The following is a 27,164-nucleotide window of genomic DNA, read 5'->3' as shown; positions in this document are numbered from 1 at the left end:
GACAGCTCTGTCTCAGCACTGTGTGCAGAGAGGGAGGTGTCAGAGTCCCGCTGCTCTCTATGGGGAATCGGATGAGAGCGGACCACCTGTCCACTCTCATCCGATCCCATCCGATCCCCTGGACGGATGGAAAATAGGGGTTCCATCCGTTCGGATTTCACGGACAGGATCGGATCGGATGGCAGCGGGTGTCAGCGGACATGTCTCCGCTGACATCCACTGCCCCATAGGGATGCATGGAGGATCCGATCAGATCCGCCTAAAAAACTGACAGGCGGATCTGATTGGATCGTTCATGTGAAAGGAGCCTTAAAATTCTTTTTTTTTTTTTCTGTGTAATTGTGCAACTTTTTTACTGGAAGCTTACCCAATTTACAGTCGCAAAGAAAAGCACAGTGATGCTTCCTTCATCTGCATCGCTTTTTTTTTTTTTTCTTATCATGCTGAATGTGTTAGTTAAGCAGCTTCACGCTGCAGAAATCCAAACCTGACACTGTAGCTGAGAGGTGCGGGTGTGAGAGATGTCTAATCAGGCACAAGATTCATTTTAATGCAGCACATTCCTGACTGTATTTTTAGCACCTCATCCTATTCCCTTTTCAAACATGCACAAGAGACATCAGGGGAAGCTGGAATATTTCTAATGATAGTGCATTAATAGAAAATACATTTGGATTTATTTATTACAACTAGTGGCATGAAAATTGGAGCTGTGCTTTCTTTTTTTTTTCTAATACATGTTTGAAACTGTAATCTAATATTATGAAGAACGGCTTAATTTTCAGCACTCTAATATTTTCTTGATATGCCTCAAAGATTTAATTATTATTCATTTATTTTTTTTATTGCAGTCAGTCAGTTTTTTTTTTTTAGGAAAACCATCATTCTTGTTGCTTTAGTATTATAGATCTAATAATAATAGATATTTAATAGATTATATTTTAGGGAAGATATTGTGAGTAGAGTCCTTTTCCTATATATACTGTATTTCCCATTCAGTTATTCCATTGTATTCTCGGCAGCCTATGGTAAACCCCCCTTTAGAAAACACATGTGCTAATAATGGACATCGTTTATTAAATACTTGGCAATAATTGGCACCCTTTTTATACAACTATATATGTAAGTGATTTCCTTTACAATAATATTTTATTAATATGTACAGAGTTTACAAAGGAAAAAGTGCATATTGGCAAAGATTTTAAATGGGCATACATTCTGCCACATGCATAGTCAAACATAATAAAGTTTGGTCCACTGGAGATCAAATCGGAACTAAACCCTCCTATCCTTTACAGCCAAGGAAGCTGCCATCTTGGCCTATGTTTTATCTGCAGTTGACATGGTACTGCACGTGATCAGCTATAACAGTCATTTGATGTTGAGAGCCAACATAAGAACACTACATACTTGCCAACTGTCCCGTTTTTGCAGGGACAGTCCCGGCAAATAGGAGCCTGTCCCGGGTAATTGAAAAAGCACTAAATAAATAAATTTAGTTTCACTTAAGGCCCAGGCGGGGTCAGGTGACTTGAGCACCTTTTGTCCTTACATACATGATGATTTCTAGGCATTTCCAGTATATTGCACAGTAGCATGCCAAAAATCTATTTTCCAAAACTGTACAATCAAAGAAAATTTATGGTGGGAATGGAAATGTGAAATTGTAGCACAGCTGAAAGGTTTACATATTGTAAAAATAAAAAAAAAAACTTGGAAAAATTAGGGAGCTAAAAATTATTTCCCTGTTGTGGCTTTTATATCCCAGAAAAATGTGATTTCCAAACATCGGCATAGGATAATTTCAGCCAAAATTTTCCACAAGGTTCCTCCTGAAAAAGGCCATTGAAATGACATGAATCCCAAATCTATCATTAGGGGTGCTACAAATTCCTCAGTTGTTCCACTTGTTGCAAGCATATCATTCCCACACCCAATTTAAGATGATTAAATTAACCACAAACTAACTTGCGTATTGAAATTGGTTATTTACATACTTGAAATAAGTGCCTGTTGATGTGGGATTGGCTATGGTTGTAGGAAAAGGTAGTGGCACAATCATTTAACTATCAAACAAGCATTCGATAATGAGTAGGCAGCGGCGTGGTATTTCCTTCAACTATGGCATTCTCTGCTTTACCCATGGTATATAATTAAAAAAATAATTTATAGAGACTTCTAATTTTTAGACTGCACACAAAATGTAAAATGAGGAACTGTGTCTGTAGCGCTTTTTATAAATGGAAGTCTAGATTTTTTTTTTTTTTTTTGCTCACATCTGCCATGTTTACTGCTGGATCTTGTGTGGTTTTTGTTTTGTTACATCTATATAGTTAATCTACTTCATTTAGACAAATTATAAAATTGTCAGGGGTGGTTCCAGTCTTCACCTTTTTTTTTTTTTTTTTTTTTTTTTTTTTTTTTTTTACATGGTTTAATAGTGTTAAATGCTCAGTTATTATTTACAAAAAGGCAAGTAGTGATACATGACATAGATGTGTCCAAAACCCTTACGAACACAACTATTCACTCCAACTATTCACTCCTGCTGGCTCCAGGTCGCAGGATGCCACTAACCAGGGGAGTCTGGCTCCAGGTCGCAGGGTGCCACTAACCAGGGGAGTCTGGCTCCAGGTCACGGGGTGCCACTAACCAGGGGAGTTTGGCTCCAGGTCGCAGGGTGCCACTAACCAGGGGAGTCTGGCTCCAGGTCGCGGGGTGCCACTAACCAGGGGAGTCTGGCTCCAGGTCGCGGAGTGCCACTAACCAGGGGAGTCTGGCTCCAGGTCGCAGGGTGCCACTAACCAGGGGAGTCTGGCTCCAGGTCGCAGGGTGCCACTAACCAGGGGGGTCTGGCTCCAGGTCGCAGGGTGCCACTAACCAGGGGAGTCTGGCTCCAGGTCGCAGGGTGCCACTAACCAGGGGAGTCTGGCTCCAGGTCGCGGGGTGCCACTAACCAGGGGAGTCTGGCTCCAGGTCGCGGGGTGCCACTAACCAGGGGAGTCTGGCTCCAGGTCTCAGGGTGCCACTAACCAGGGGAGTCTGGCTCCAGGTCGCAGGGTGCCACTAACCAGGGGAGTCTGGCTCCAGGTCGCGGGGTGCCACTAACCAGGGGAGTTTGGCTCCAGGTCGCAGGATGCCACTAACCAGGGGGGTCTGGCTCAAGGGCGTAGGGTGCCACTAACCAGAGGAGTCTGCACCCCATGCAACTCACAAGCACAGGTGCAGGTGGAGGGAAAAGATAAGTGGCTTGCCACTTGGCTTTCTCTCTGTATGTATTACCATGGGTACCAGCCAGGAGCACGCATACAAAGGTGGTCCATGCACCTTGTAAGGGGATGGAGCCACCTGAGGATGGGTCCCAGAGAGGCGCATATTTTGAAATATGATATGCAAAGCAAGTTTGGGCTTAAATTGAAAACAAGATAAGTGTTGGGGTCTCCAGCACTATATTGTTTTTTAATGTGTGGGTTTCATTAACACTTTAAAAAAGATTTATTGCAACCCCTGTCAGTATTCTAGTTTGTCCCTATTGCTTTTACTTTAGCTGGACAGCTTGGTCTGCATGGAAGTGTGGAACAAGATATGTATGAGAATATATTAAGAATAATTAATATACTAAATAGGATCAATAAATATATTACCTCATAGAGTTATTAGAATATAATATTGATTGTGATCGTGGCCCTTTGGTATTAGTCGATTGTGAGTGGTATTAGTACATGTTACCCTTACCTTGTAAAACATTCCATTCAGTTTAAAATAAAAATGCAAGGCAAACATTTTGTGTATAGCTCTTAAAAAATGTATATAATTTTTTATATTTGTTATAGACATATGCCGGTTTTCGGTAATTCGATATATCGCGGTATTGCATAGCCACGGTATTGTTATTGTGGCATTTTTAAAATACAGAGTTTCTCTGCTCCTGGGTCTGACTTGTGAATTGATACATTTCAGTGAGCTGGATGACTCATTCACTCACACAGCTAAGCCTTTCAGCATTAAGCCCCCATTCACACTGGGGCGACGCTACTTCGCACCGCGACCTCCGAGGTCGCGGTGCGAGCAGCGCGCCGCTACCTCGGAGCGGCCGCCACGGACTTCATAACATTGAAGTCTATGGCGGTCGCCTCCTGGTCGCCCCAAAGAAGCTCCGGACCCTTTTTCTGAGTCGGAGCGACTTGTGTCGCTCCTATTAGAACGGGTCCGCAGCTTCCCTATGGGAGGCGACCTGCGGCGACCTGTGAGGCGACCAGGTCGCCTCACAGGTCGCCCCAGTGTGAATGGGGGCTTAGTCTCCCAGTAACTATAAACAAAAATGATTACATTTGTATCTTTTCCTTCCCTCTGCCAGGGAGAAAGGAAGTTTAACCTCTTAGGCTGCATTCACATGTCAGCTTATAATCGCGGGCAGAACCGCCGCGGTTCCGCCCGCGATTCGGAGATTTATTGCAAATCGCGGGACGCCTAGCGTTGCCCGTTGATTTGCAATAGCCCCCCAAACGCCGAGCGATGTTGCCGCGATTTACGCCCGCCGAATCGCGGCAACATCGCGCAAACAAAATCGCGGGACGCAATACGCTCCAAAAAAGTACAAGAGCTTCTTTGGAGCGTATTGCGTCCCGCGATTTTGTTTGCGCGATGTTGCCGCGATTCGGCGGGCGTAAATCGTGGCAACATCGCTCGGCGTTTGGGGGGCTATTGCAAATCAACGGGCAACGCTAGGCGTCCCGCGATTTGCAATAAATCTCCGAATTGCGGGCGGAACCGCGGCGGTTCTGCCCACGATTATAAGCTGACATGTGAATGCAGCCTAAAAGACTGGACCTTTTTCTGACACTTGTTGCTTGCAAGTTAAAATCAGTTTTTTTTTTGGCTAGAAAAGTACTTAGAACCCCCAAACATTTTATATATTTTTTTAGCAGAGACCCTACAGAAAAAAATGGCGATTGTTGTAATATTTTATGTCACACTGTATTTGCGCAGCAGTCTTTCAAACGCAATTAATAGACTTTAATGAATAAAAAAAAAAAAAACGTAACAGTAAAGTTATCCCAATTTTTTTTTTTTGTTACACAGAGAATCGTGAGAGAATCGTGATCTTTATTCCAAGCTAAAAAAATCGTGATTCTCATTTTGGCCAGAATCGTGCAGCTCTAATATATATATATATATATATATATATATATACATCATACATACACACACACACACACACACACACAACACACATATATATATATATATATATATATACACATACATATACACACACGCATAGCAGCCCACATTACATTATTATATAGCCATCAAGCAGTGTCTGGCCTACCTGGTGATGACTGGTCCTGGCGCTCTGATCCGATGGCCTGGTCTTTAAAGGGGCAAATCCTTGCGATCCAGAAGTGGTTAAACCTGCAGGAGGACCGGTGTTTTTATCTATTAATGACTTTACTATTGCTTTAGGCCTGGTTCACATGTATGCGGGTTGGTGGTTCACATGTATGCAGGTTGGCGGTTCACATGTATGCGGGTTGGCGGCCCACATTTGCACAGGCATAGCAGCCCATTGATTTGAACGGGCTGCTATGCCCTCATTTTCAGCAGAAAAAAGGTGCATGCAGCATTTTTTTAAAATTCAGTGGCCTTGAAATCCATCCTGCTTTTGCACCATGCGACTAACCTGCAGTTCCTGCTCTGGCAAGCTTTCTGCATTTTTTGTATACGTGGGCACGGCATTTAAAAACAGTTTGCGTGTGCAGCAACGGCAGGTAAGTCGCATGGTGCAAAAGAAGGATGGATTTCATGGCCACTGCATTTTTTTAAATTCTGCATGCACCTTTTTTCAGCTGAAAACGCAGGCATAGCAGCTCAAGCCCATTCACATCAATGGGCTGCTATGCCTGTGCAAATGTGGGCCCCCAACCCGCATACATGTGAACCAGGCCTAAAGCAATAGTAAAGTCATTAATAGATAAAAACACCGGTCCTCCTGCAGGTTTAACCAATTAATGACTTTACTAATGCTTTAGGCCTGGTTCACATGTATGCGGGTTGGGGGCCCACATTTGCACAGGCATAGCAGCCCATTGATGTGAATGGGCTTGAGCTGCTATGCCTGCGTTTTCAGCTGAAAAAAGATGCATGCAGAATTTTAAAAAATGCAGTGGCCATGAAATCCATCCTTCTTTTGCACCATGCGACTTACCTGCCGTTGCTGCACACGCAAACTGTTTTTAAATGCCGTGCCCACGTATACAAAAAATGCAGAAAGCTTGCCAGAGCAGGAACTGCAGGTTAGTCGCATGGTGCAAAAGCGGGATGGATTTCAAGGCCACTGAATTTTAAAAAAATGCTGCATGCACCTTTTTTCTGCGGAAAATGAGGGCATAGCAGCCCGTTCAAATCAATGGGCTGCTATGCCTGTGCAAATGTGGGCCGCCAACACGCATACATGTGAACCGCCAACCCGCATACATGTGAACCACCAACCCGCATACATGTGAACCAGGCCTAAAGCAATAGTAAAGTAATTTATAAACAACACCTCCTTCAGGTTTAACCACTTCTTGACCACAAGGATTTGCCCTCTTAATGACCAGGCCATCGGATCGGAGCCGAGCGCCAGGACCAGTTATCACCAGTTAGGCCAGACACTGCTTGATGACCTATTTTAGGCCTGGTTCACAGAGTCTGTACTGACTGACTATATAATAATGTGCATAAGTGAACCAAAGCCCCTAAATTCAGCAATGAAATTGAAGTGAGGTGGAAATTTAATAATTTAAATGTAATAATAGAATACTGTGATAATACCATCGCAAAACCTTAATCAATTAATCGCAGCATGAAAATCTGATACCGTCACAAGCCTAATTTGTTATCTTTCTGCCCGCGTTCACATTGGTCTGATCTAACATGTGATTTTACATGTGAAATCACGTCAGATTTGAGACAATTGCCAGCAATGGCACTGTACTACTTTTGGTGATTTTGATGGGGGGGGGGGGTTATTTTCCATAGACAAATGAAAAGATGTCTGTGAAATCGCCTCCGAAGTCAGACTGAAATGCTGGCTTGAAATCTTGCGAGTTCAGCAATTTCAAAACTGCCCCAGTGTGAACCTGGGCTCTATAAGCGATCACATAACCTCTAATCTCAGCTGCATAAGGGGCTTAGGGAGGTGGGGATGAAGACTGCAGAGGGTGTGTCAGCAGGAGACAAGAAGAAAGCACTACTCTGATCATCCCGGTGAATGGCTGTGCAGCAAGGTGTGTCAGCACAAGTCTGACCATTGGAGGACAGGCAGGCTGTTCTCCCAGCACAGGCAGAAAACTGACCACACTGAGGTGGATGTGCCTAGTGTGGTTAGTTTTAAATAGGAAAGCAGGGGGATTGTCAAGATCACCAGGTATTTTACACAAAGGAAGCAATGCAAAGAGAACAGAATGCTTCTTAACACAAGTACTGTACATACTACAAGAGACCTATAACTGGGATCTAAAAAAAAGCTGAGGTAACATAGTCTTTAAACTGCTGGATGGCGGAGTTGGCATTTCCATGTGTTAATAAGGCTTAAAATAGAACTTTAGGCAAATTTTTTTTTTTTTCCATATTTGATAGAGCAAGAGAGGGTTATAACCCCTGACATATATTTTTTTTTTTTTTTTTGTCCCATTGCGGAGATTTTCCTTCACTTCCTGTCCAATAGCCAAACAGGAAGTGAGAGGAAATCTCTGTAAATCAAGGGCACTTCTTGGGGACCCCCAGGTCACCAGAACTAGTATACCCATTGGAAGATTTACCCTCCAATACATTTCTGGGGACAACCCAAAATTTGGGTAATTTCTTTTATTTTTACTTTTAATGATAATGGTAAACAGGCAAATAGAGAGGGTGAACATAGACCTTAATAAAAACTGACCGGTGTTCTAATCCCTCTCCATTCTATAAAAAAAAAAATGTATGTATGTATATATATATATATATATATATATATATATATATATATATATATATATATATATATATATATATATATATATATATATAATATGTGTATGTATGTATGTATGTATGTATGTATGTATGTGTATATATATGTATATGTGTGTATATATATATATAGGGCCTTGAAAAAGTATTCACCCCTTGGCATTTTTTTATGTTTTGTTGCCTCACAACCTGGAATTAACCTGGATTGTTTGAGGATTTGCATAATTTCGTTTACAGAACATGCCCAAAACCTTGAAGATGTGTTTTTTTTTTTTAATTATTATTGTGAAGCAAACAATAAATAGGACAAAATAACAGAAAAAGTCAATGTGCATAACTATTCACCCCCCTAAAGTCAATACTTTGCAAAGCCACCTTTTGCGGCAATCACAGCTCCAAGTTGCTTTCGATAAGTCTCTAGGCGCTTGCCACATCTTACCACTGGGATTTTTGCCCATTCCTCCTTGCAAAACTGCTCCAGCTCCTTCAAGTTGGATGATTTGCGCTTGTGAACAGCAATCTTTAAGTCTGACCACAAATTTTCTATTGGATTTAGGTCTGGGCTTTGACTAGGTCATTCCAACACATTTACATGTTTACCCTTCAACCACTCAAGTGTTGCTTTAGCAGTGTATTTGGGGTCATTGTCCTGCTGGAAGGTGAACCTCTGTCCTAGCCTCAAATCCCGCACAAAATGGTACAGGTTTTTCTCAAGAATATCCCTGTATTTAGAACTATCCATCTTTCCCTCAATTCTGACCAATTTACCAGTCCCAGCTTCTGAAAAACATCCCCACACAATGATGCTCCCCCCACCGTGTTTCACTGTGGGGATGGTGTTCTTTGGGTAATGTGACGTGTTGGGTTTGCAACAGACATAGCGTTTTCTTTGATGGCCGAACAGTTCAGTTTTAGTCTCATCAGACCAGAGCACCTTCCTCCGTACATTTTAGGAGTCTCCCACATGCCTTTTCGCAAACTCAAAACGTGCCATTTTGTTTTTTGCTAAAAGTAATGGCTTGCTTCTGGCCACTCTGCCATAAAGCATAATTCTTTGGAGCATACAGCTTATTGTACTCCTATGTACAGATACTCCAGTCTCTGCTGTGGAACTTTGGCTCCTGCAGGGTTACCTTAGGCCTCTGTGCTGCCTCTCTGATGCCCTCCTTGCCCGGTCTGTGAGTTTTGGTGGGCGGCTGTCTCTTGGCAGGTTTGCTGTTGCGTCATGTTCTTTCCATTTGGTTATGATATATTTGATGGTGCTCCTGGGGATCATCCAAGATCTGAATATTTTTTTTATAACCTAACCCTGACTTATACTTCTCAACAACATTGTCCTTTTACTTGTTTGGAGAGTTCCTTGGTCTTCATGGCAGTGTTTGATTAGTGGTGCCTATTGCTTTGGTGTTGCAGCCTCTGGGGTCTTTCAAAAAAGGTGTGTATATGTAATGACAGATCATGTGACACTTAGATTGCACACAGGTGGACACCATTTCACTAATTATGTCACTTCTGAAGGTAATTGGTTGCACCAGAGCTTTTTATGGGTTTCAAAACAAAGTGGGTGAATACATACGCACATGCCAATTTTCTGTTTTCTATTTCTAAAAAATAGTTTTATGTATATATTTTTCTAATTTCACTTCACCAACTTAGACTATTGTGTTCTGATCCATCACATAAAATTCAGATTACCAAAACATTGAACTTAAGGCTGTAATGTAACAAAATAGGTAAAAAGTCAAGGGGGTGAATACTTTTTCAAGGAACCGTATATATAATAATTTTTATTTTATTTTTTAGGTTTTATATATGACATACCCAGTTTTTAATGTTTCCTTATGCATTCTGTATGAGTTGTTATTAACAATGTCAATACTGCAATTTGGTGCCGCTTTGGGAAGATATTGATTGGAGTAGGAATCAGTATTTGTCCTGGTAATGGCCAGACTAATGGATTAAACATATTTGCTTGTCTGAAGTATACATCAATAACAAATAAAGACTGACTGGCTTTTGCATAGATAAGTCCCATGACTGTGTTTCTCTTATGCTTAATCAATTTTTTTTAAAGTTATTTGTCTTTTAGGTTTATTGGTCCTTTGCGGCCTCACAGGCAGTCTTTAGCAACTAAATAAAGCTAAATATTTTTGTAAGCCTAATAATCAGTTTCTAACTTAGTATAGGATGACCACCAGACGTCCCCGGGATGAGGGCACTGTCCCCGGTTTTGCCCTTGGATTGGATTTGAACAGGGGCCCGGGCAATTTTAAAGACAGAGTGCAGAATTTAAAAAAAATGTCTTAATTACACACCCCCGCTCCACCGCTCCTACTATCTTTGGGGGGGCATTTTTTCCATTATCTGCACCCCTTTCTAATGATCATGTGCTGGTCCAAGTGGAGGGACTATTTCTTCACTTTTGAGCGAATGCCCTTATGCTGCCGCTCACACGTTCTTCTGCCTTGGCTCAAGTGCCTATCTCCTTGCCTTCCTCTGCGGAGTGATCTTCCTCTGCTCAGCTCCGCTCCCCTACATTCCTGGGTATCGGAGCCAATCAGTGGGTCTGGTGGACTCGATGTCCGCCGGTACCTGCCGATCATACTGTACACAGGCAGAACGGGGGTCTGTCAGTAAGGAAGGCATGGATCCTGTGTTCCTGTAAAGCAGGGACACTGATCTATGCCTTCCCTTAGTAAAAGCACCTCCTCACAGTGAGGAAAAACTTGTTAGGCACACATTTAACCCATTGATTGCCCTAGATGTTAACCCCTTCCCAGCCAGTGTCATTAGTACAGTGACAGTGCATTTTTTAACCCATTGATTGCCCTAGATGTTAACCCCTTCCCAGCCAGTGTCATTAGTACAGTGACAGTGCATTTTTTTTTTAGCACTGATTACTTAGTGTCACTGGTTTCCACAAAGTGTCACTTAGTGTCCGATTTTTTTCTGTCGCAATATTGCAGTCCCGTGTCCCGCTATATATCGCTAAATGTTGCCATTACTAGTAAAAAAAATAAATATGTCCCCAGATTTCATTTTAAAAATATGGTCACCTTAAGGTAGTAGTGATCCATTATGTGGTGGTATGTAATTTAGACCGAAGACTATATGAAAAGGGTAAACTGTATTGATTATAAAGGCTAATGAGTAATTTATTGCAATATATTGAGAAATAAGCTAATGAACTAGGTCAACAGGAAAGTACAACCACCACAAAGATAATGTGTGTGCTACTTGGAATCCTTTTCCTAAGATATATTCGATCAATGCCTGGAAACACTTGTAGAAAATCTTTAGCTGCTGGGTAATGCTGATTCCACAACTAAATAGTACTCCTACATGAAGTGCTTTTAAACCTCATTTTAAAATACTCCTCCATGGATGCTAAGCAATTTTGCAAGTATACCTAAACCCCAAAACCAAAATGTGATGCATTACAGTTTACCAGTTCTTAGATGTGGTGGCTGCATTTGTTTTCTTTTTTTTTTTTAAAGCAGTAATAAACCAAAACTAAAAATGTATTAAATTGCAGCTTACCAATTCTTCGATATGGTGGCTGCATTTGTTTTTCTTTTTAAGGCTTTTTTACCTTTACTTTCACCTGCTGATCCAGCCAGGGGTGCTTCCAGTGGTCAGCCTTTATCCATTTGTGTAAAATCTTCTATCCCAAAAGGAACAAAACAGTTTGCTGTAACTGTTTGTAAAATGTTTGCTGGAGTTCAGCTTCAGTATTATTTGGTCAAGTCCATCTAAATCTGCTAGTCTACCACTATTCTTTAGGGATAAAGATTTTACATACATGAGTAGAAGCTGACCATTGTAAGTACCCCTGTCAGTGTAAAATGGTTTGTCTTAACCCTCTAAGTGCCTCTTTTGCTGAACAGCTTACCACCAATTTTAACCACTTGCTGCCCGCCCACCCACAATTTACTGCGGGCAAGGGGCGGCTTTAGGCAAAGCGATGTACCAGTACCCGTACATCGATGCCTACTTCCAGATTTAGGGTGCACACTTTCGTGCCCCCCCCCCAGCTCCCACTGATTGTACAGGAGCTTGTCAGCCAGTCCCGGCCACTGATTCATGGCCCGGACTTGCTGATCAGCTGTGTGCAATCGCAACCCGGAGCTCTGTGTTGGTAAACAATCCAAAGGGTTGACCTGTCAGTTTCTCATCCCTGCAAAGCAGGGAAGAGAAACTCTGAGATCTTTACTAAAAAGCCACACACTTTACACATAGTTAGGCACACTTTTAACCCCTTTTGTTGCCCTAGATGTTAATCCTTCCCAGCCAGTGTCAATAGTACAGTGACAGTGTACAGTATTATCACTGATCAAGCAGTGATGTCAGTCAGGGCTGTCTTACCGAATGGGCATGCAGTTGCCCGGGGGCCCCACCTGCCCAGCGACCTAGCCCCAGCCAAGCATTACTCCCGAATCCCGTGTGCATCCCGCCGCCGAACTTAGCAGGTGGCTAGTGCCTGTTGGGCCTGCGCTGCTGTCAGGCCACTTGGGCCATGGAGGGGGAGCCCACAACTGCAGGAATGCCTGTCTGCCTCTATGGAAACAGGCACACACGGGACAGTGGAGTCTGACTCCCGTCTGTGTGTTTGTTCACTGGACCCAGCTGCCAAACTTGGAAGCTGTCATTACCCTGGCACTGCTGTACCAATAAATATCGCCTTATCGATAATTTGCATTTTTATTCTTGTGGGTGATTGTTTAGGCAGAGCCCCAGTGCACTGCATGTCAGTGGCAGTTAGTCAGTTCCCCTCCAGTGTCAGTTAGTGTCAGATTGACTGCTGCACTATCGCAGTCCCATTATAAGTCGAGGATCACTGCCATTAGTAGTATAAAAAACATTTCAGTATATATACCATAGTTTGTAGGCGCTATAACTTTCACGCAAACCAATCAATATACACTTATTGTGATCTTTTTTATCAAAGACATGTAGCAGAATACATTTTGGCCAAAATTGTATTTATTTTATTTATTAATAATTATTTTATTATAATGTTATTTTTTATTGGATATGTTTTATAGCAGAAAGTAAAAGATGTATTCATTTTTTTTTTTTTTTTTTTTTTGCCTTTTTTTGTTTATATAGCAAAAAGAAAAACCCAGTGATGATCATATACTACCAAAAGGAATATATATTTGTGTAAAAAAAAATTAAATAAGTTTCATTTGGTTACAGCTTTTTATGACCACAAAATTTCCATCAAAGTAGCAAAAAATGGCCTGGTCATGAAGGTTTGGTAAGCGGCAAAATATTACGATTTCGGGTTTAGAAAATCTTTGTTTCAAGGACTATATATGATACCTTTTTAAAGGACAGTCTGCAAAGTGATGAGGTGGGAAGTTTTTAAAACTCCAGGCTGACGTCTTTTGAATATAGCTTGGAGCTGTTACTTTGGTACCATACAGAGAGCAATCATAGAGTAACAGACTGTACAGCAAAGTTACAAAAATGTCCGATATCTCATCTTTGACATTGAACAGTAATATTAATTAGCCTTTTTTTTTTTTTTTTTACATAAGATAGCTTTGACGTTTCAGGGTTAGTGATCAAAATTGTCATCATACTGATTGAAGTATATTTTTCTCCAGTGACCAATGATAGCACATAGTGTCCACATGCTGCCAATACTTCAGTGTTCTACCTAGCAGCATAAAAGTTTTTTTTTTCTAGGTTACAGTAACCTCCTTCAAAGGCATTCTGATTTAAGAGCTTGCTGAAATGATGCGTGTACGTTATGTCATGAATCTGACTGGCCTGGTTCACTGCCTACCACCCCATGTAATTACACTGTGTAATGGACTATGACAGCCCTGTAAAACGGCTCTTGTGCTTTTTTTAAACTATGTATTAAGGTAATAGCCGTCATCCCAGAGAGAATTACATGGTAGCAACATTTGATGTTTCATCACACAAAAACACTGCAATTACTAATAGTAATAAGGAATACCATAGCCCTAAACTTTTTGCTCTGTAAGTCAAAATTACCCTAATAAAGGGTGATTTTTATTTAATATCTTCTCCATTGTTCTATGGACTGATCACTAACTTTGGGTTAGTTTTCATACCTTGTAGGAGCTAGAATTTAATTAACTGCTCCAAACTCTGCAGAGCCTTTTGTCAAAATGTCTTAAACGACATCTATCTTAAAGTGTTACAAAACCCACAAAAGTAAAATCAGTCTGTATATGCAGTAAAGCATGCTTGTTATAATCACTGTGGAACCCAAGGGGTTAATCCTCAGCATTGTGTAAAAAAGGCTGTTTGATCCTCCCCTCATAATGATTAAGCACATTTGTACTGTGTGAAACGCGTCGACCTGGACTGGTTGGTGTTTTGTCGTGCCACTTTGGAAATCACAGTAAGGGCATTTGGAACTTCAGTGATGTGCAGCCGTTTCTTATCTTCTCCTCCCCTTCTACTGTCCCCAATCCATCTCCTGATAAAACAGAGGCTAGGGGACAAGCTGCACATGCTTGGTTTGGTGTGTATTGCTAGAGTTTATCTTCTGGGAGAGTGCATGTGATCAGCACAGGGCCAATCAGCACTGTCCAGGCACAGGGTCCGGGGTGCTGCAGCCCCAAAGGACTGTCAGAGGAGAATGAAAACTCCTCCTACAAGCTTTAACCAGGCACTGATAGAAGTCACAAGACTGCTATATACTGCTGATGAGAAAAGGTATTTAACAGTTTATATTTACTAAAATAATTGCATTTCCTTGTACTGTGGGAGATCAGATATAGTAAATGCAGGGTTTGGGGTTTAGTAACACTTTAAATGATTGCCTATAGGAGTGAAAGAGAACCTTGGCACTCCAGATGTTTTGGAACTACATTTCCCATGATGCTCAACTACACTGCAGAGTGCTTGAGCATCATGGGAAATGTAGTTGCAAAACATCTGGGGTGCCAAGATATGCCATCACTGGCCTATAGTAATCCAGTCTTCATTTAATGTTCTCTAATGAACTGGAAGACAATAAAGGAGAATCTGGTTGGTATGGGCAGCACAATTCTTCTTTTATATATATATATATTTTTTTTTTCAAGAAATTTTGATAAATCTGGCAATGTTGTCTCTAATTTCTCACAACGCCTCTGCAATATGCTGAGAAACTATACATACAGTACCTTAATAAGAGTGTTGCATGCAAGAGAACATGGCGTATTTATACACTTCACTCCCTTGAGTTCTCCTTGGACAGCCTCTGTGTCTGCTCAGCGTCCCTTTCCGTCCTTAGACTAGCTTGACTTGTGCCAGAACTTATCCTTGGAACCACATATTGTATCTTCATTTTTACAAAGCCTTGCACATGAAAAGCTATTTTGATCTGGTATTATCAAACTTTGTAAATATACTGTGAACTGCATAATAAAATTTGCACACAACTTGTATTTTTGTAGGTTCTCCCTCCATTCTGCTTTAACAGAAAAATATTTTAAAAATGAAGTGCTGTTAAAATTCCTTAATGTAACCATTTATTTGATGTCCTTTTTTTCTGATAGTAGCAGCCAATGCAAACCCATACCTGACACCCACAATGCATAATAAAATTGTCCTTGTGAAACAGTATATTTGTATTAATTTTCAGAGATGAAAAGGAATTTTAGGCAAAAAAAAAAAAAAATCCTATCTACCCAATTTACCAGTGACTCTAATACTGCTCTCCTAATAATAATAATAATAATAATAATAATAATAATAATAATACTGCTCTAATAATAATAATAATAATAATAATAATAATACTGCTCTCCTAATATTATTATTATTATTATTATTATTATTATTATTATTATTAGGAGAGCAGTATTATTGTTATTAGGCGAGCAGTATTATTATTATTATTATTATTTATTAATACTGCTCTCCTAATGCAATCATGTAGGCTCCGTTCACATGTAGGCGTTTTGGGGCGTTTTTGGGGCGTTTTTCTGCTCTAGGATCAGCTCTCAAAACGCCCAACAAGACAAATCCTATTCATTTCAATGGCCCCTGTTCACATCTGAGCGTTTTGAAGCTGTATACAAAACGCCCAACGCTCAAAAAAGTACATGAGCTTCTTTTTGGGCAGATTACAGGCGTTTTCCATTGATCTCTATTGAATCTAAAAACGCCTGCACAAAAATCGCGGTAAAAATCGCCACAAAAATCGCGGTAAAATCGCGGTAAAAAAATGCGCGAAAAACGCTACGCTCAGGTGTGAATGTAGCCTTAAGCACAATTCATACAACAATTTATACACAGTGGTATCTGGCCATGTTTAATGGCATTCAGAACCACCCTTTAGTGACATAGAGAGGATCTATTTTGACTTGAAGATAAACCATTTTGTCACTACCATGGAAAGGGAGCCTGATACATAATAGAATTCCTAAGCAGTGAGCTCTACTTGCCAGCAAAAAGAACCTATTAAACTTGTTTCTAGTTTATATTAAAAAGAAGAGTTCTCGGATTCATACATCCTATGGATATATGTAAAAGCTGCACTTAACCTCAAGAAGATTTACCCCCTTCATAACCAGACCATTTTCTGCGACGAGGTACAAATGGAGCTTTCTTTTGGTGGTATTTGATCACCACTGAGTTTCTTATTTTTTGCCCTATAAACAAAAAAATCTCGACAATTCTGAAAAAAAAAAATTTTTTTTTTTTACTTTCTGCTATAAAACATATCCAAAAAAAAAAAATCGAATTTCTTCATGAACGTAGGCCAATATGAATTCTGCTACATGTTGCATACATACATACAATATCTCACAAAAGTGAGTACACCCCTCACATTTTTGTAAATATTTTATTATATCTTTTCATGTGACAACACTGAAGAAATGACACTACAATGTAAAGTAGTGAGTGTACAGCTTGTATAACAGTGTTAATTTGCTGTCCCCTCAAAATAACTCAACACACAGCCATTAATGTCTAAACCGATGGCAAGAAAAGTGAGTACACCCCTAAGTGAAAATGTCCAAATTAGGCCCAAAGTGTCAATATTTTGTGTGGCCACCATTATTTTCAGCACTGCCTTAACCCTCTTGGGCATGGAGATCTCCAGAGCTTCACAGGTTGCTACTGGAGTCCTCTTCCACTCCTCCATGATGACATCACGGTGCCACGGTGCTGGTGGATTTTGGAGTCCTTGCGCTCCTCCACCTTCTGTTTGAGGATGCCCCACAGATGCTCAATAATGTTTAGGTCTGGAGATATGCTTAGCCAGTCCATCACCTTTACCTTCAGGTTCTTTAGCATGGCAGTGGTCGTCTTGGAGGTGTGTTTGTGGTTGTTGTCATGTTGGGATACTGCCCTGTGGCCCAGTCTCCGAAGGGAAGGGATCATGCTCTGCATCAGTATGTCACAGTATATGTTGGCATTCATGGTTCCCTCAATGAACTGTAGCTCCCCAGTGCCGGCAGCACTTATGCAGCCCCAGACCATGACACTCCCACCACCATGCTTGACTGTAGGCAAGACAAACTTGTCTTTGTACTCCTCACCTGGTTGCCGCCACACACGCTTGACACCATCAGAGCCAAGTAAGTTTATCTTGGTCTCATCAGACCACAGAACATGGTTCCAGTAATCCGTGTCCTTAGTCTGTTTGTCTTCAGCAAACTGCGGGCTTTCTTGTGCATCATCAGAGGCTTTCTTCTGGGATGACAGCCATGCAGAACAATTTGATGTAATGGGCAGAGTATGGTCTGAGCACTGACAGGCTGACCCCTCACCCCTTTAACCTCTGCATCAATGCTGTCAGCACTAGTACGTGTATTTCCCAAAGACAACCTCTGGATTTGACGCGGAGCACGTGCACTGAACTTCTTTGGTCGACCATGGCAAGGCCTTTTCTGAGTGGAACCTGTCCTGTTAAACAACTGTATGGTCTTGGACACCATGCTGCAGCTCAGTTTGAGGGTCTTGGCAATCTTCTTATAGCCTAGGCCATCTTTATGTAGAGCAACAATCCTTTTTTCAGTTCCTCAGAGCGTTCTTTGCCATGAGGTGCCATGTGGAACTTCCAGTGACCAGTATGAGAGAGTGAGAGCGATAAAACCAATTTACCACACCTGCTCCCCATTCACACCTGAGACCTTGTAAGACTAACGAGTCACATGACATCGGGGAGGGAAAATGGCTAATTGGGCCCGATTTGGACATTTTGACTTAGGGGTGTACTCACTTTTGTTGGCAGTGGTTTAGACATTAATGGCTGTGTTGAGTTATTTTGAGGGGACAGCAAATTTACACTGTTATACAAGCTGTACACTCACTACTTTACATTGTAGCAAAGTGTCATTTCTTCAGTGTTGTCACATGAAAAGATATAATACAATATTTACAAAGATGTGAGGGGTGTACTCAATTTTGTGAGATACTGTATGTATGTATGTGTGTGTGTGTGTATATATATATATATATATATATATATATATATATATATATATATATATACATACATACATACATACATACATACATACATACATACATACATACATACATACATACATACACACTATATTATGATCCTACACAGGAGGGCCGCCCTTTAGCAGTATATCTGCTATAGGGCAGTCCAGAATGGGTTATGTCAAAGTAGCACTGTGTCTTATGGGAATAGATTCACCAAAGGCATATGACAATCTCTGATGAGGACTGACCTTTTACTCCATTGAGTAGATTAGTTGTGCACATGACAGTCTAATGACAATTGGAAAATTGGAAAGTTAATGTACTAAATTCACAATACAAAATGTAAAGAGGAACTGTTATATTCTGGTATTCTAGTTGATGCAAAGATATAACCCATGGGTATCATGTACTGTATATGTGGCATACATTCTAGTTTATTCTTTCTTCCAGGCTCAGTTGGAAGCACAGAAAGCCACACAAGATTTCCAGCGTGCTACAGAGGTGCTTCGAGCAGCAAAGGAAACCATTTCTCTAGCGGAGCAGCGGTTGTTGGAAGAGGAAAAGCGCCAGTTTGATTCCGCATGGCAGGAGATGCTTAACCATGCCACACAAAGGGTATGTTGTACTTTTCCTATTCACAATACACCAGGATTTATGTGCTTTTTTTTTCAGACAGTTTACGATTATGGATTTACATATCTTATGGATTCATGGATGGCCTTTACATGATGCACCTTTCTTCATGCATTATTTGATTATGTCCACAGCAGGGTTATTGAGTAAAGCAATGCGCAAGGCAAAGTGAAATATCCAAACGATTAAAATTAGAAATGAGCTAATTAGAAGTTTTCAGTAAAATTAATTATGATTGGTATGGGGTAATCTACTCCTGTGCTTTTGACTTTCTTTTTTGCACTGTTTTGCACTGTTTATTTAATAAGTCTGCTTGTGTAGTTTATTTGGTTGTTTGACCACACTGGATTATTAAAGGTAGATTCAAAACCAGACTTGGAGAAAAGGGTGGATATTGCAGAAAGTAATTCCCTCCACCATCTCAAACTCTGTGAATTTCTCACTGATGGGATTTTGTAGTCTTACAGGTGTTCTACACATCTAGCATGGGGCATTTTTTTTTTAATATTCTAAAAGTGAAGCGGCATCATTCAAATGTGGGAAACATGATCTTTAAATATCACTCTGACAATAGATTTCCCAAGACCCTATTGCTGTAAGGTATAGAAAGCACATCTATGTAAATTGGTACCTACTGCTTGTGAATGTGAATAAATCGGCTTCCCCTAGGCATGCTGCCTCCCCTTTGTCACTAACTATGGTATGTAATCAAAAAGGTGGAAAAAAAAATCAATTTTTATAACCCACAACAGTAAAATCGGTCTGTATATGCAGTAAAGCATGCTTGTTATGTTCACTGTGGAACCTAAGGGGTTAACCCTCTGCATTCTGTAAAAAGGCTGTTTAATCCTGACTTCTCTGATCCTTCCCTTCTTCCACTGTCCCCAATCCACCCCCTGATACGACAGAGCCTTCAGAGTCACTGCACAGAGCCTTTGTCAAACATCTGTTAAGCCTCTTTGTTAAGCCTCTGTCTTAACATCTATCTTAAAGTGTTACACAACCCAAAACTCTAATATCAGTCTGTATATGCAGTAAAGCATTCTTGTTATAATCACTATGGAACCTAAGGGAATAATCCTCTGCGTTGTGTAAAAAGGCTGTTTGATCCTGCCTTCTCTGATCCTCCCCAGTTGTACTGTGTGAAACGCGTTGACCTGGACTGGTTGGTGTTTTGTCGTGCCACTTTGGAAATCACAATAATGTCATTTGGAACTCCAGTGATGTGCGGCCGTTTCTTATCTTCTCCTCCCCTTCTACTGTCCCCAATCCATCTCCTAATATAACAGAGGGTAGGGGACAAGCTGCACATGCTCAGTTTGGTGTGTATTGCTAGAGTTTTTTTCTTCTGGGAGAGTGCATGTGATCAGCACAGGGTCAATCCGCACTGTCCAGACAGAGGGTGAGGGGTCCTGCAGCCAAATAGGACAGTCAGAGGAAAACATAAAACTCCCCTGACAAGCTTTAACCAGACACTGATAAAAGTCCCAAGACTGCTATATACTGCTGATGAGAAAATGTATTTAGCAGTTTATATTTACTAAAATAATTGCATTTCCATGTTCTGTGTACTGTGGGAGACCAGATATATTGAATGCAGGGTCCTAGGTTTGGTAACACTTTAATATCAACCTTTATTAATAATAGAATAAGATAATGGGAGAAAAATGGTAAATGACAATAAGATGTGTCCTAGAATACCACTGGAAAAACAGAGACTGGAGGAGAAAGCAAACTGTTGACAATAGTGGGTAATGTCCCACTCAAAATTTAAACCCCTGGGAATGCCAGTGTCCAATTTAAAAATCCATAATGCCTCCCTCCTACACAGGAGGGAGAATGGGTTACTGCCTTGGACAGGTCAATCTTAATCCCTTACAACGATCTGAACTCTAAAGGATTGTACGTTCTGGTGATGAGATTGAAGTGTCTAGTGTTTTTATTGATTCTAATATCAGATGGTCCCTTATTCTGCCATTCAGTCCTCTAGTAGTCTTGCCCACATATTGTATGTTGCATATAGTGCATGTCACTTAATATGACCGTTTTGTGTGGCGATTAACCAACTGTGTGACAGTTGTAGAAAAACCATTGGAACATGACCTGATAATGTGGGAATCCCCCAGATGGTCACAGAATCTACACCTAGCAGCTCCACACCTATACATGCCAATGGTATTTAACCATGTGCGTAGTGGAGGATTCAAAACGTATAAACTGGGGAATATCATGTTTCTTATGGTACGTGCCCTCCTAGCTACATATCTGACACCGCAACCCAACATTATACGATAAGTCATCACAATACAAGATAGGGAGATGTCTGGATATAATGCGTTTTTATGTCCTGAAATTGTGAACCGTAGCACGTGGAAAACACCGGTAGGTCAGTGGATGCAACTTGTTTAGAGGATTGATGTGCAAGAAGAGCAATGTTTTTCAGTTTAAATAATTGAGAAGTCCTTTTCCATGAATAAAATGGAAAACACTCCCTTTTGGTTCCGCGAGAATTTACCTCTGCTGATCATTGTTTAGTGAAATTAGCAGTTCTGTAATTAAGAAATGTCTACAGTGGACATGCGGGTTTTATTACAGTCATGTACTTGCTGTAGCAGTTGCTCCTAGATTGCTTAGAATAAAGTAAACTAGAATAAAACTTTTGTTCTTTACCTTTCTTTGAAGGTCATGGAAGAAGAGCAGAAGAAGACACGCAGCGAGCTGGTACACAAAGAAACAGCGGCTAAATATAATGCTGCCATGGGCAGAATGAAGCAGCTAGAGAAGAAATTAAAACGGAGCATTAGTAAATCAAAGTATGTATTAATACAGAAGTTCCAGGCATACTGTGTAATTACCCAGGGGCACACAATGCCTTGTTCTGCTTAAATAGTGGTTCAACTTCTTTTTTTTTTTAATGGGACTTCCCTCATTTGTAGACCGTTTATGTTGCCAATTAAATTAACAAGATGCAGTTAAAACGGATTCCCCAGGCAAGTCTGTTTTTCCCTAAACCAACCTCCACCCCATTGGATGATTCCCTTAAAGCATGGGTGTTCAACCTGTGGCCCTCCAGCTGTTGCAAAACTACAGGTCCCATCATGCCTCTGTCTTTGGGAGTCATGCTTGTACCTGTTAGCTTTGCAATGCCTCATGGGATTTGTAGTTTCGGAACAGCTGGAGGGCCACAGGTTGAGCATCCATGCCTTAGAGGATGAGTTCACCTTTCATGACATGTTACACCCATATTCAGGTGTGTTATGAAAGGAACCATATAAAAACACACAGAGGGCGCATTGACCTAGTGCATTATCCTGAGACAAATAATTTATTGAATAAAAACATGGTAAGTATTATACTCACAAGTTGCAATTGTTAAAAGTGCAAGAAAGGAGAGAGCGGCGCCAGCTTAGTATAGTACAAGTTTATTAACACTGTTAAAATTGGTAGCCCAACGCGTGCAACCCCTATTTTTCTCCTGCCAGGAAGTGATGTCATCAGGGATCAGAAGTCGGCAGCCGGAGCCCTGTTGTGCATGCTCCGCCGCGGCCAGTGACAACTAGCAGCCCCATAGCGGCTCGGCTATACCTCTGAAACCTCACCACCTTCTCCTATGACCACTATCCTGGAAGAGGAAGATGGATGACCCTAACAGTCTTTGTGTACCGGTCTCACCCAACCTCGGACAGTGAGTCACCAGTTTTAACAGTGTTAATAAACTTGTACTATACTAAGCTGGCGCCGCTCTCTCCTTTCTTGCATCTCTCAGGGCTTCTCCACGCTTCAGCCGGCTGCAGCGGATTATAGCTTCCCTACAGTACCAAACTTTGTTCCCCCCCCCACGCAGCCCCATAACCCCCCCCCCCCTCCCATCCACCCACATTCCTTGTACCATCCTGGGATATTAGAAGAGCGCCATGACACCCCCCCACTTGCAATTGTTAAAAGTGCATCACAGATCTCAGCAAGTTCCTTCCAGTTGTATCAAAATGTACAACAGAAACTGAAGACCCTGTGGGCTGACACGTTTCGAGGAATTCCTCTTCTTCAGAGCCACGTGAAAAAGACTACCAGCATCCTTCTTTTAAACAGAGCTGATGACCGGAAATGGTTTTAGGTATGGGTGTTGCCAACCCGCCCATTCCCTTCTCCAACCCTTGGGCAAGAATACTATTGCAATGTACATGGGGGGGGAATAATAATAATGTTATGAAAGGAGACCAGCCCCCGCTCCCCTGCTTTGACAATTAGTGTAGGGGTGAATGAAGCATCTGATCAGGTCCACCTGAAAATGACATGCGGACCTGATCGGAAAGCCCATGTGAAAGGGCCCTAACTGTGTAACAAACTTGTGAGCCAATTGAGTCTTTTACTGGTGTGGTGGTGGGGAAAGAACCATTCCCAAGTAGTGATGAGGCATGTATTCCACCTGTACTGGCTTTCTTTGTCCTACTCCATTTCTATGGCTGCTGATTTACGTACATGTCTTCCCTACTTGTGAACTGCTATTCATGGCTTTAATGTAGGAGACCTTTTTTTCTGTATTTATTTCAGGTACTTATATAGCGCCATCAATTTACACAACGCTTTACATATACTGTATATTGCACATTCACATCAGTCTCTGCTCTCAAGGAGCTTACAATCTAAGGTCTCTAACTCGCATTCATACATTCACATATAAGGGCCAATTTAGACAGAAGCCAAGTGTGGGAGGAAACTGGAGTAACCGGAGGAAACCCATGCAGGCACAGGGAGAACATGCAAACTCCAAGCAGGTAGTGCCGTGGTTGGGATTTGAGCAGGGTGCCTCATTCATGCACAATTCTTCTTGTTCCCAGGAAATTCACAAGCTACATCCTCAGGAGTATTACTTCTACAAGGAAAATGTATCTACATAGGCTGTAAAGATTTTGTGGCCAAATATAAAGTAGATATATATTTTGTAGATGGAAAGATTGGTTTTGCATCATGTGTTTGTGAGTTTTCCCGTTATTTTCTAAATTTAGATGTACTGCTCACGTAGTAATAATGCCCCAGAGACACAGGAGCTCCGTCTCCCTACATGTCAGCGTGAGCTATTTATAGAGTCCTGCTCCTGCCAGAAAGCAATCGACTTTTTTTATGCTATTTTAGTGTTGGGAGTAATTCTCATCTAGGGTCAGTAATTGGTTATTAACCATTTTTCTCTGAGCTTAATCTTGTCATCGTTATCTGGTATACTTCCAGAGAGCAGTTCTCAGGCTGCTTAGTGCAAGTTGCAGCATTTCCTCTCTGACTACCAGTCAATGCCTGTCTGTCCATCAATCTATATATAAATCTCTCTGGTCTCACATCAACCATAAAGTAGGTCCTTTCATCATTACACTTGGGTTCAGTAAGCCACAAGGGTTGGACGTACAGTACTTCTAGAAATGTAAGAGTGAACTGTGAGTGGGCACCCAGATTATATTTTTGAAGCTCAAATGCAATTTGTAATACACATGTACGTAAAAAGATATAAAACCTTCATTTAAATATGTATACGCATAAAAAAAAAAGGGAAAAATCACAGCCTACATAGTTTTCCCTTTCAGAGGTACATTCATTTAAAAAAAAAAGGCAAGATGCATCTAAACAAAAACACAAAAAAAAACATGCAGCTTTATTGGGCCATTAGGGACACATGTAGTTCAACGGGGCTTTTTTTTTTTTTTTAGCATGTGATTAGAGTCAGAGGCTCTAATAGGCTAAAACAAAAGGGTGTGCTCGGGGCGCAGAGCACTGCACCCTGAGCCCACCCGGTTGTGTGACCATAGGGAATGAATATTTGCTATTGTCACACAGATCCTCCTCCTGGCCAATCAGGAAGCGGGTTTGAGACCCGTTTCCCAATTGGCCGAAAGGAGAAGCCATGCCTTTGGCCATGGAGGAAGAGGCAGGCGGGAGACTCAGAAGACAGGGGGAAGAAGCCGAAGCTGAAGCCGTCACTGCCATGTGCTGCTGCTGCCTGCCCTCCCTCCCTCCACATATCCAGGCAAGGTGAATGAGCCGGCAGGGGGGGGAGAGGGGGTGGTGGTATGGTGTGTGGCTGCGGCCTGGTGTTGTCCGGGGGTTAGTATAGTGCGGTCCGTCTGCCAGGGAAGCAGCAGGTAAACCATAGTCTGCTCCATCTGCTTATCAGGGGAGCCTGATCAGTAGTTAGGCCTGTTGCATGTGTCCATGTGTGATTCATCTGGTCTAAGGGAGTATCCCCGCTATATCCAATAGGGGAGCCTGTTGGACAGTGGAGGAAACCCAGCCAGTGACACACATGCTTTTGTAGCTATCCCAGTGGGTTGGCACAAACAGTGGTGCATCCTGGGATATGTTATTAAAGCCAAGGGCACATGTGACAAGGTGGTCTTTGGGCAGGAAGCCAGGTCCCATGAGGAGGGTGATGGCTGTCTCTCCTCCTGTCTGTATGGAAGGTGGTCACAGGCTGTCGGCCTAGTGAGCTAGAAATGTGGTGCTGAGCCAGGGGGTCCGGTGGATGCTGACAAGTGGAGTTGGAGGCAGAGCAACCTTGGGAGAAACTGTGTCTGTGAGTACCGGGAAGTCTGCCAGGGGTCTGCCCAGGAAGGGGACCACTCAAGTGGAGAGTCAGTGGACAGGAGCTAGAACCCACAGCAAGTGGGAAAGGGGGTGCCAAGTTAGGACCTTAAAGAGAAATGAAGCAGTGGCAAGGTGAAGCAGTGGCCTTGCCGCACACTACAGCTAGTTGTCCTCAGATTTCTGCATAGTTCATAGTTGGAGTATCCCACTCATCCCTTCTCCTACCCCAGTTCTAAATAAAACACAAAAACCAAATCCCCTGGACTGTTCATTGTCTGTTGTTACGGGTAACCCAGGGGAATACAGAAAGTGCAATTCTCAGCAGTCCTACATTACTAAAAGTATTGGGATGCCTGCCTTTACACGCACATTAACTTTAATGGCATCCCAGTCTTAGTCCATAGAGTTCAATATTGATTTGGCCCACTTTTTGCAGCTATAACAGCTTCAACTCTTCTGGGAAGGCTGTCCACAAGGTTTAGAAGTGTGTCTATGGGCACATTTTTCACACGGTATTTTGCGCTTTGAAATATTTTTTGAAAAAATACACTTTATAATTAAATAAATAAAAAAAAAACAATGCGACATATACCCCATGTTTTTGGTAAAATATGAAAGATGATGTTACACCGACTAAATAGATACCTAAAATGTCATTCTCCAAAATTGTGCATCTTCATGGTGTGGTGACAAACTACGGTACATAAAAATCTCTATGGACGACGCTTTTAAAATGTTTACAGGTTACCTGTTTAGAGTTACATGGGAGTTCTAGCGCTAGAGTTATTGCTCTTGCTCTAACGTTTGTGGTAAAATACCATGTGTGGTGCGTACACTGTCTACATATGTGTGCGCGATCTACATATGCGTAAGGGATGGGGCGCTTTAAATTTTTTATTTTTACACTTTGCGGTCGGCAAGTGGACAACTATGCTTGGGCATGGTTCACCCACTTGGTCCAGCTCGTTTTGTGTATGGAGAGTGCTCTAAACCATGCCCAGGAATGGTTAAGCATACCGTGCCCAGAATCACTTGGAAGAGGAAGTCCCAGGCACGGTTTACCTGCAGTCTGGTATTGTTCACATGTGTGAGCACAAACTGTGCATGAGCACAGAACTCTCCATAGATCATTGCGGTCTGGCTGCCAGAGGTGATGATGTAAGTGTGCCCTTGAATACTTACTTACAGCCCAGTGTGAAAGCATACCAGTAGGAGACTGAGGAGGGAGGACAATCAAACTCAAGGTGTGAGTGCATTCTAAAGCACTACTGCCTCTGACCCCTAGTCTCACTAAATTTGGAGTGAGATTTGGTGATGTGTCACCACTGTGCTGCTCACGGCTCTTCTTACCGGAAGCTTAAACATGAGGAGGCAAAGCCCTGCCCTTACCTAGCTGAAAAACTAGCTTAACAGTTAGGTTGTTTAGATACAAAACTAGAAAGCTGGTATTACAAGTTATGGTGCTGTGTGTTTTTTTTTTTTTTTATATATACTGTATTTTCTGGCGTATAAGACTACTTTTGAACATCAAA

At 41.7% G+C, this 27,164-nt stretch overlaps 1 protein-coding gene across 1 annotated transcript in view; it reads left to right on the top strand.

Moving 5' to 3' along the window:
* SH3BP5 (SH3 domain binding protein 5) overlaps positions 1-27,164 on the top strand; it is a 114,059-nt gene that overhangs the window by 71,681 nt on the left and 15,214 nt on the right. The window contains exons 4-5 of the mRNA XM_082258747.1: positions 18,880-19,044; positions 21,745-21,875. Of these exons, the coding sequence (XP_082114873.1) occupies positions 18,880-19,044; positions 21,745-21,875 (296 nt within the window). The remainder of the gene's footprint in view (positions 1-18,879; positions 19,045-21,744; positions 21,876-27,164) is intronic.

The sequence above is a fragment of the Pelophylax lessonae genome (genome assembly GCF_965119305.1).
Source record: "Pelophylax lessonae genome assembly, chromosome: 5".
Classification (NCBI taxonomy): Eukaryota; Metazoa; Chordata; class Amphibia; order Anura; family Ranidae; genus Pelophylax; species Pelophylax lessonae.
The sequence above is the reverse complement of the archived record's forward strand: the minus strand, read 5'-3'. Positions and strand labels throughout refer to the sequence as shown.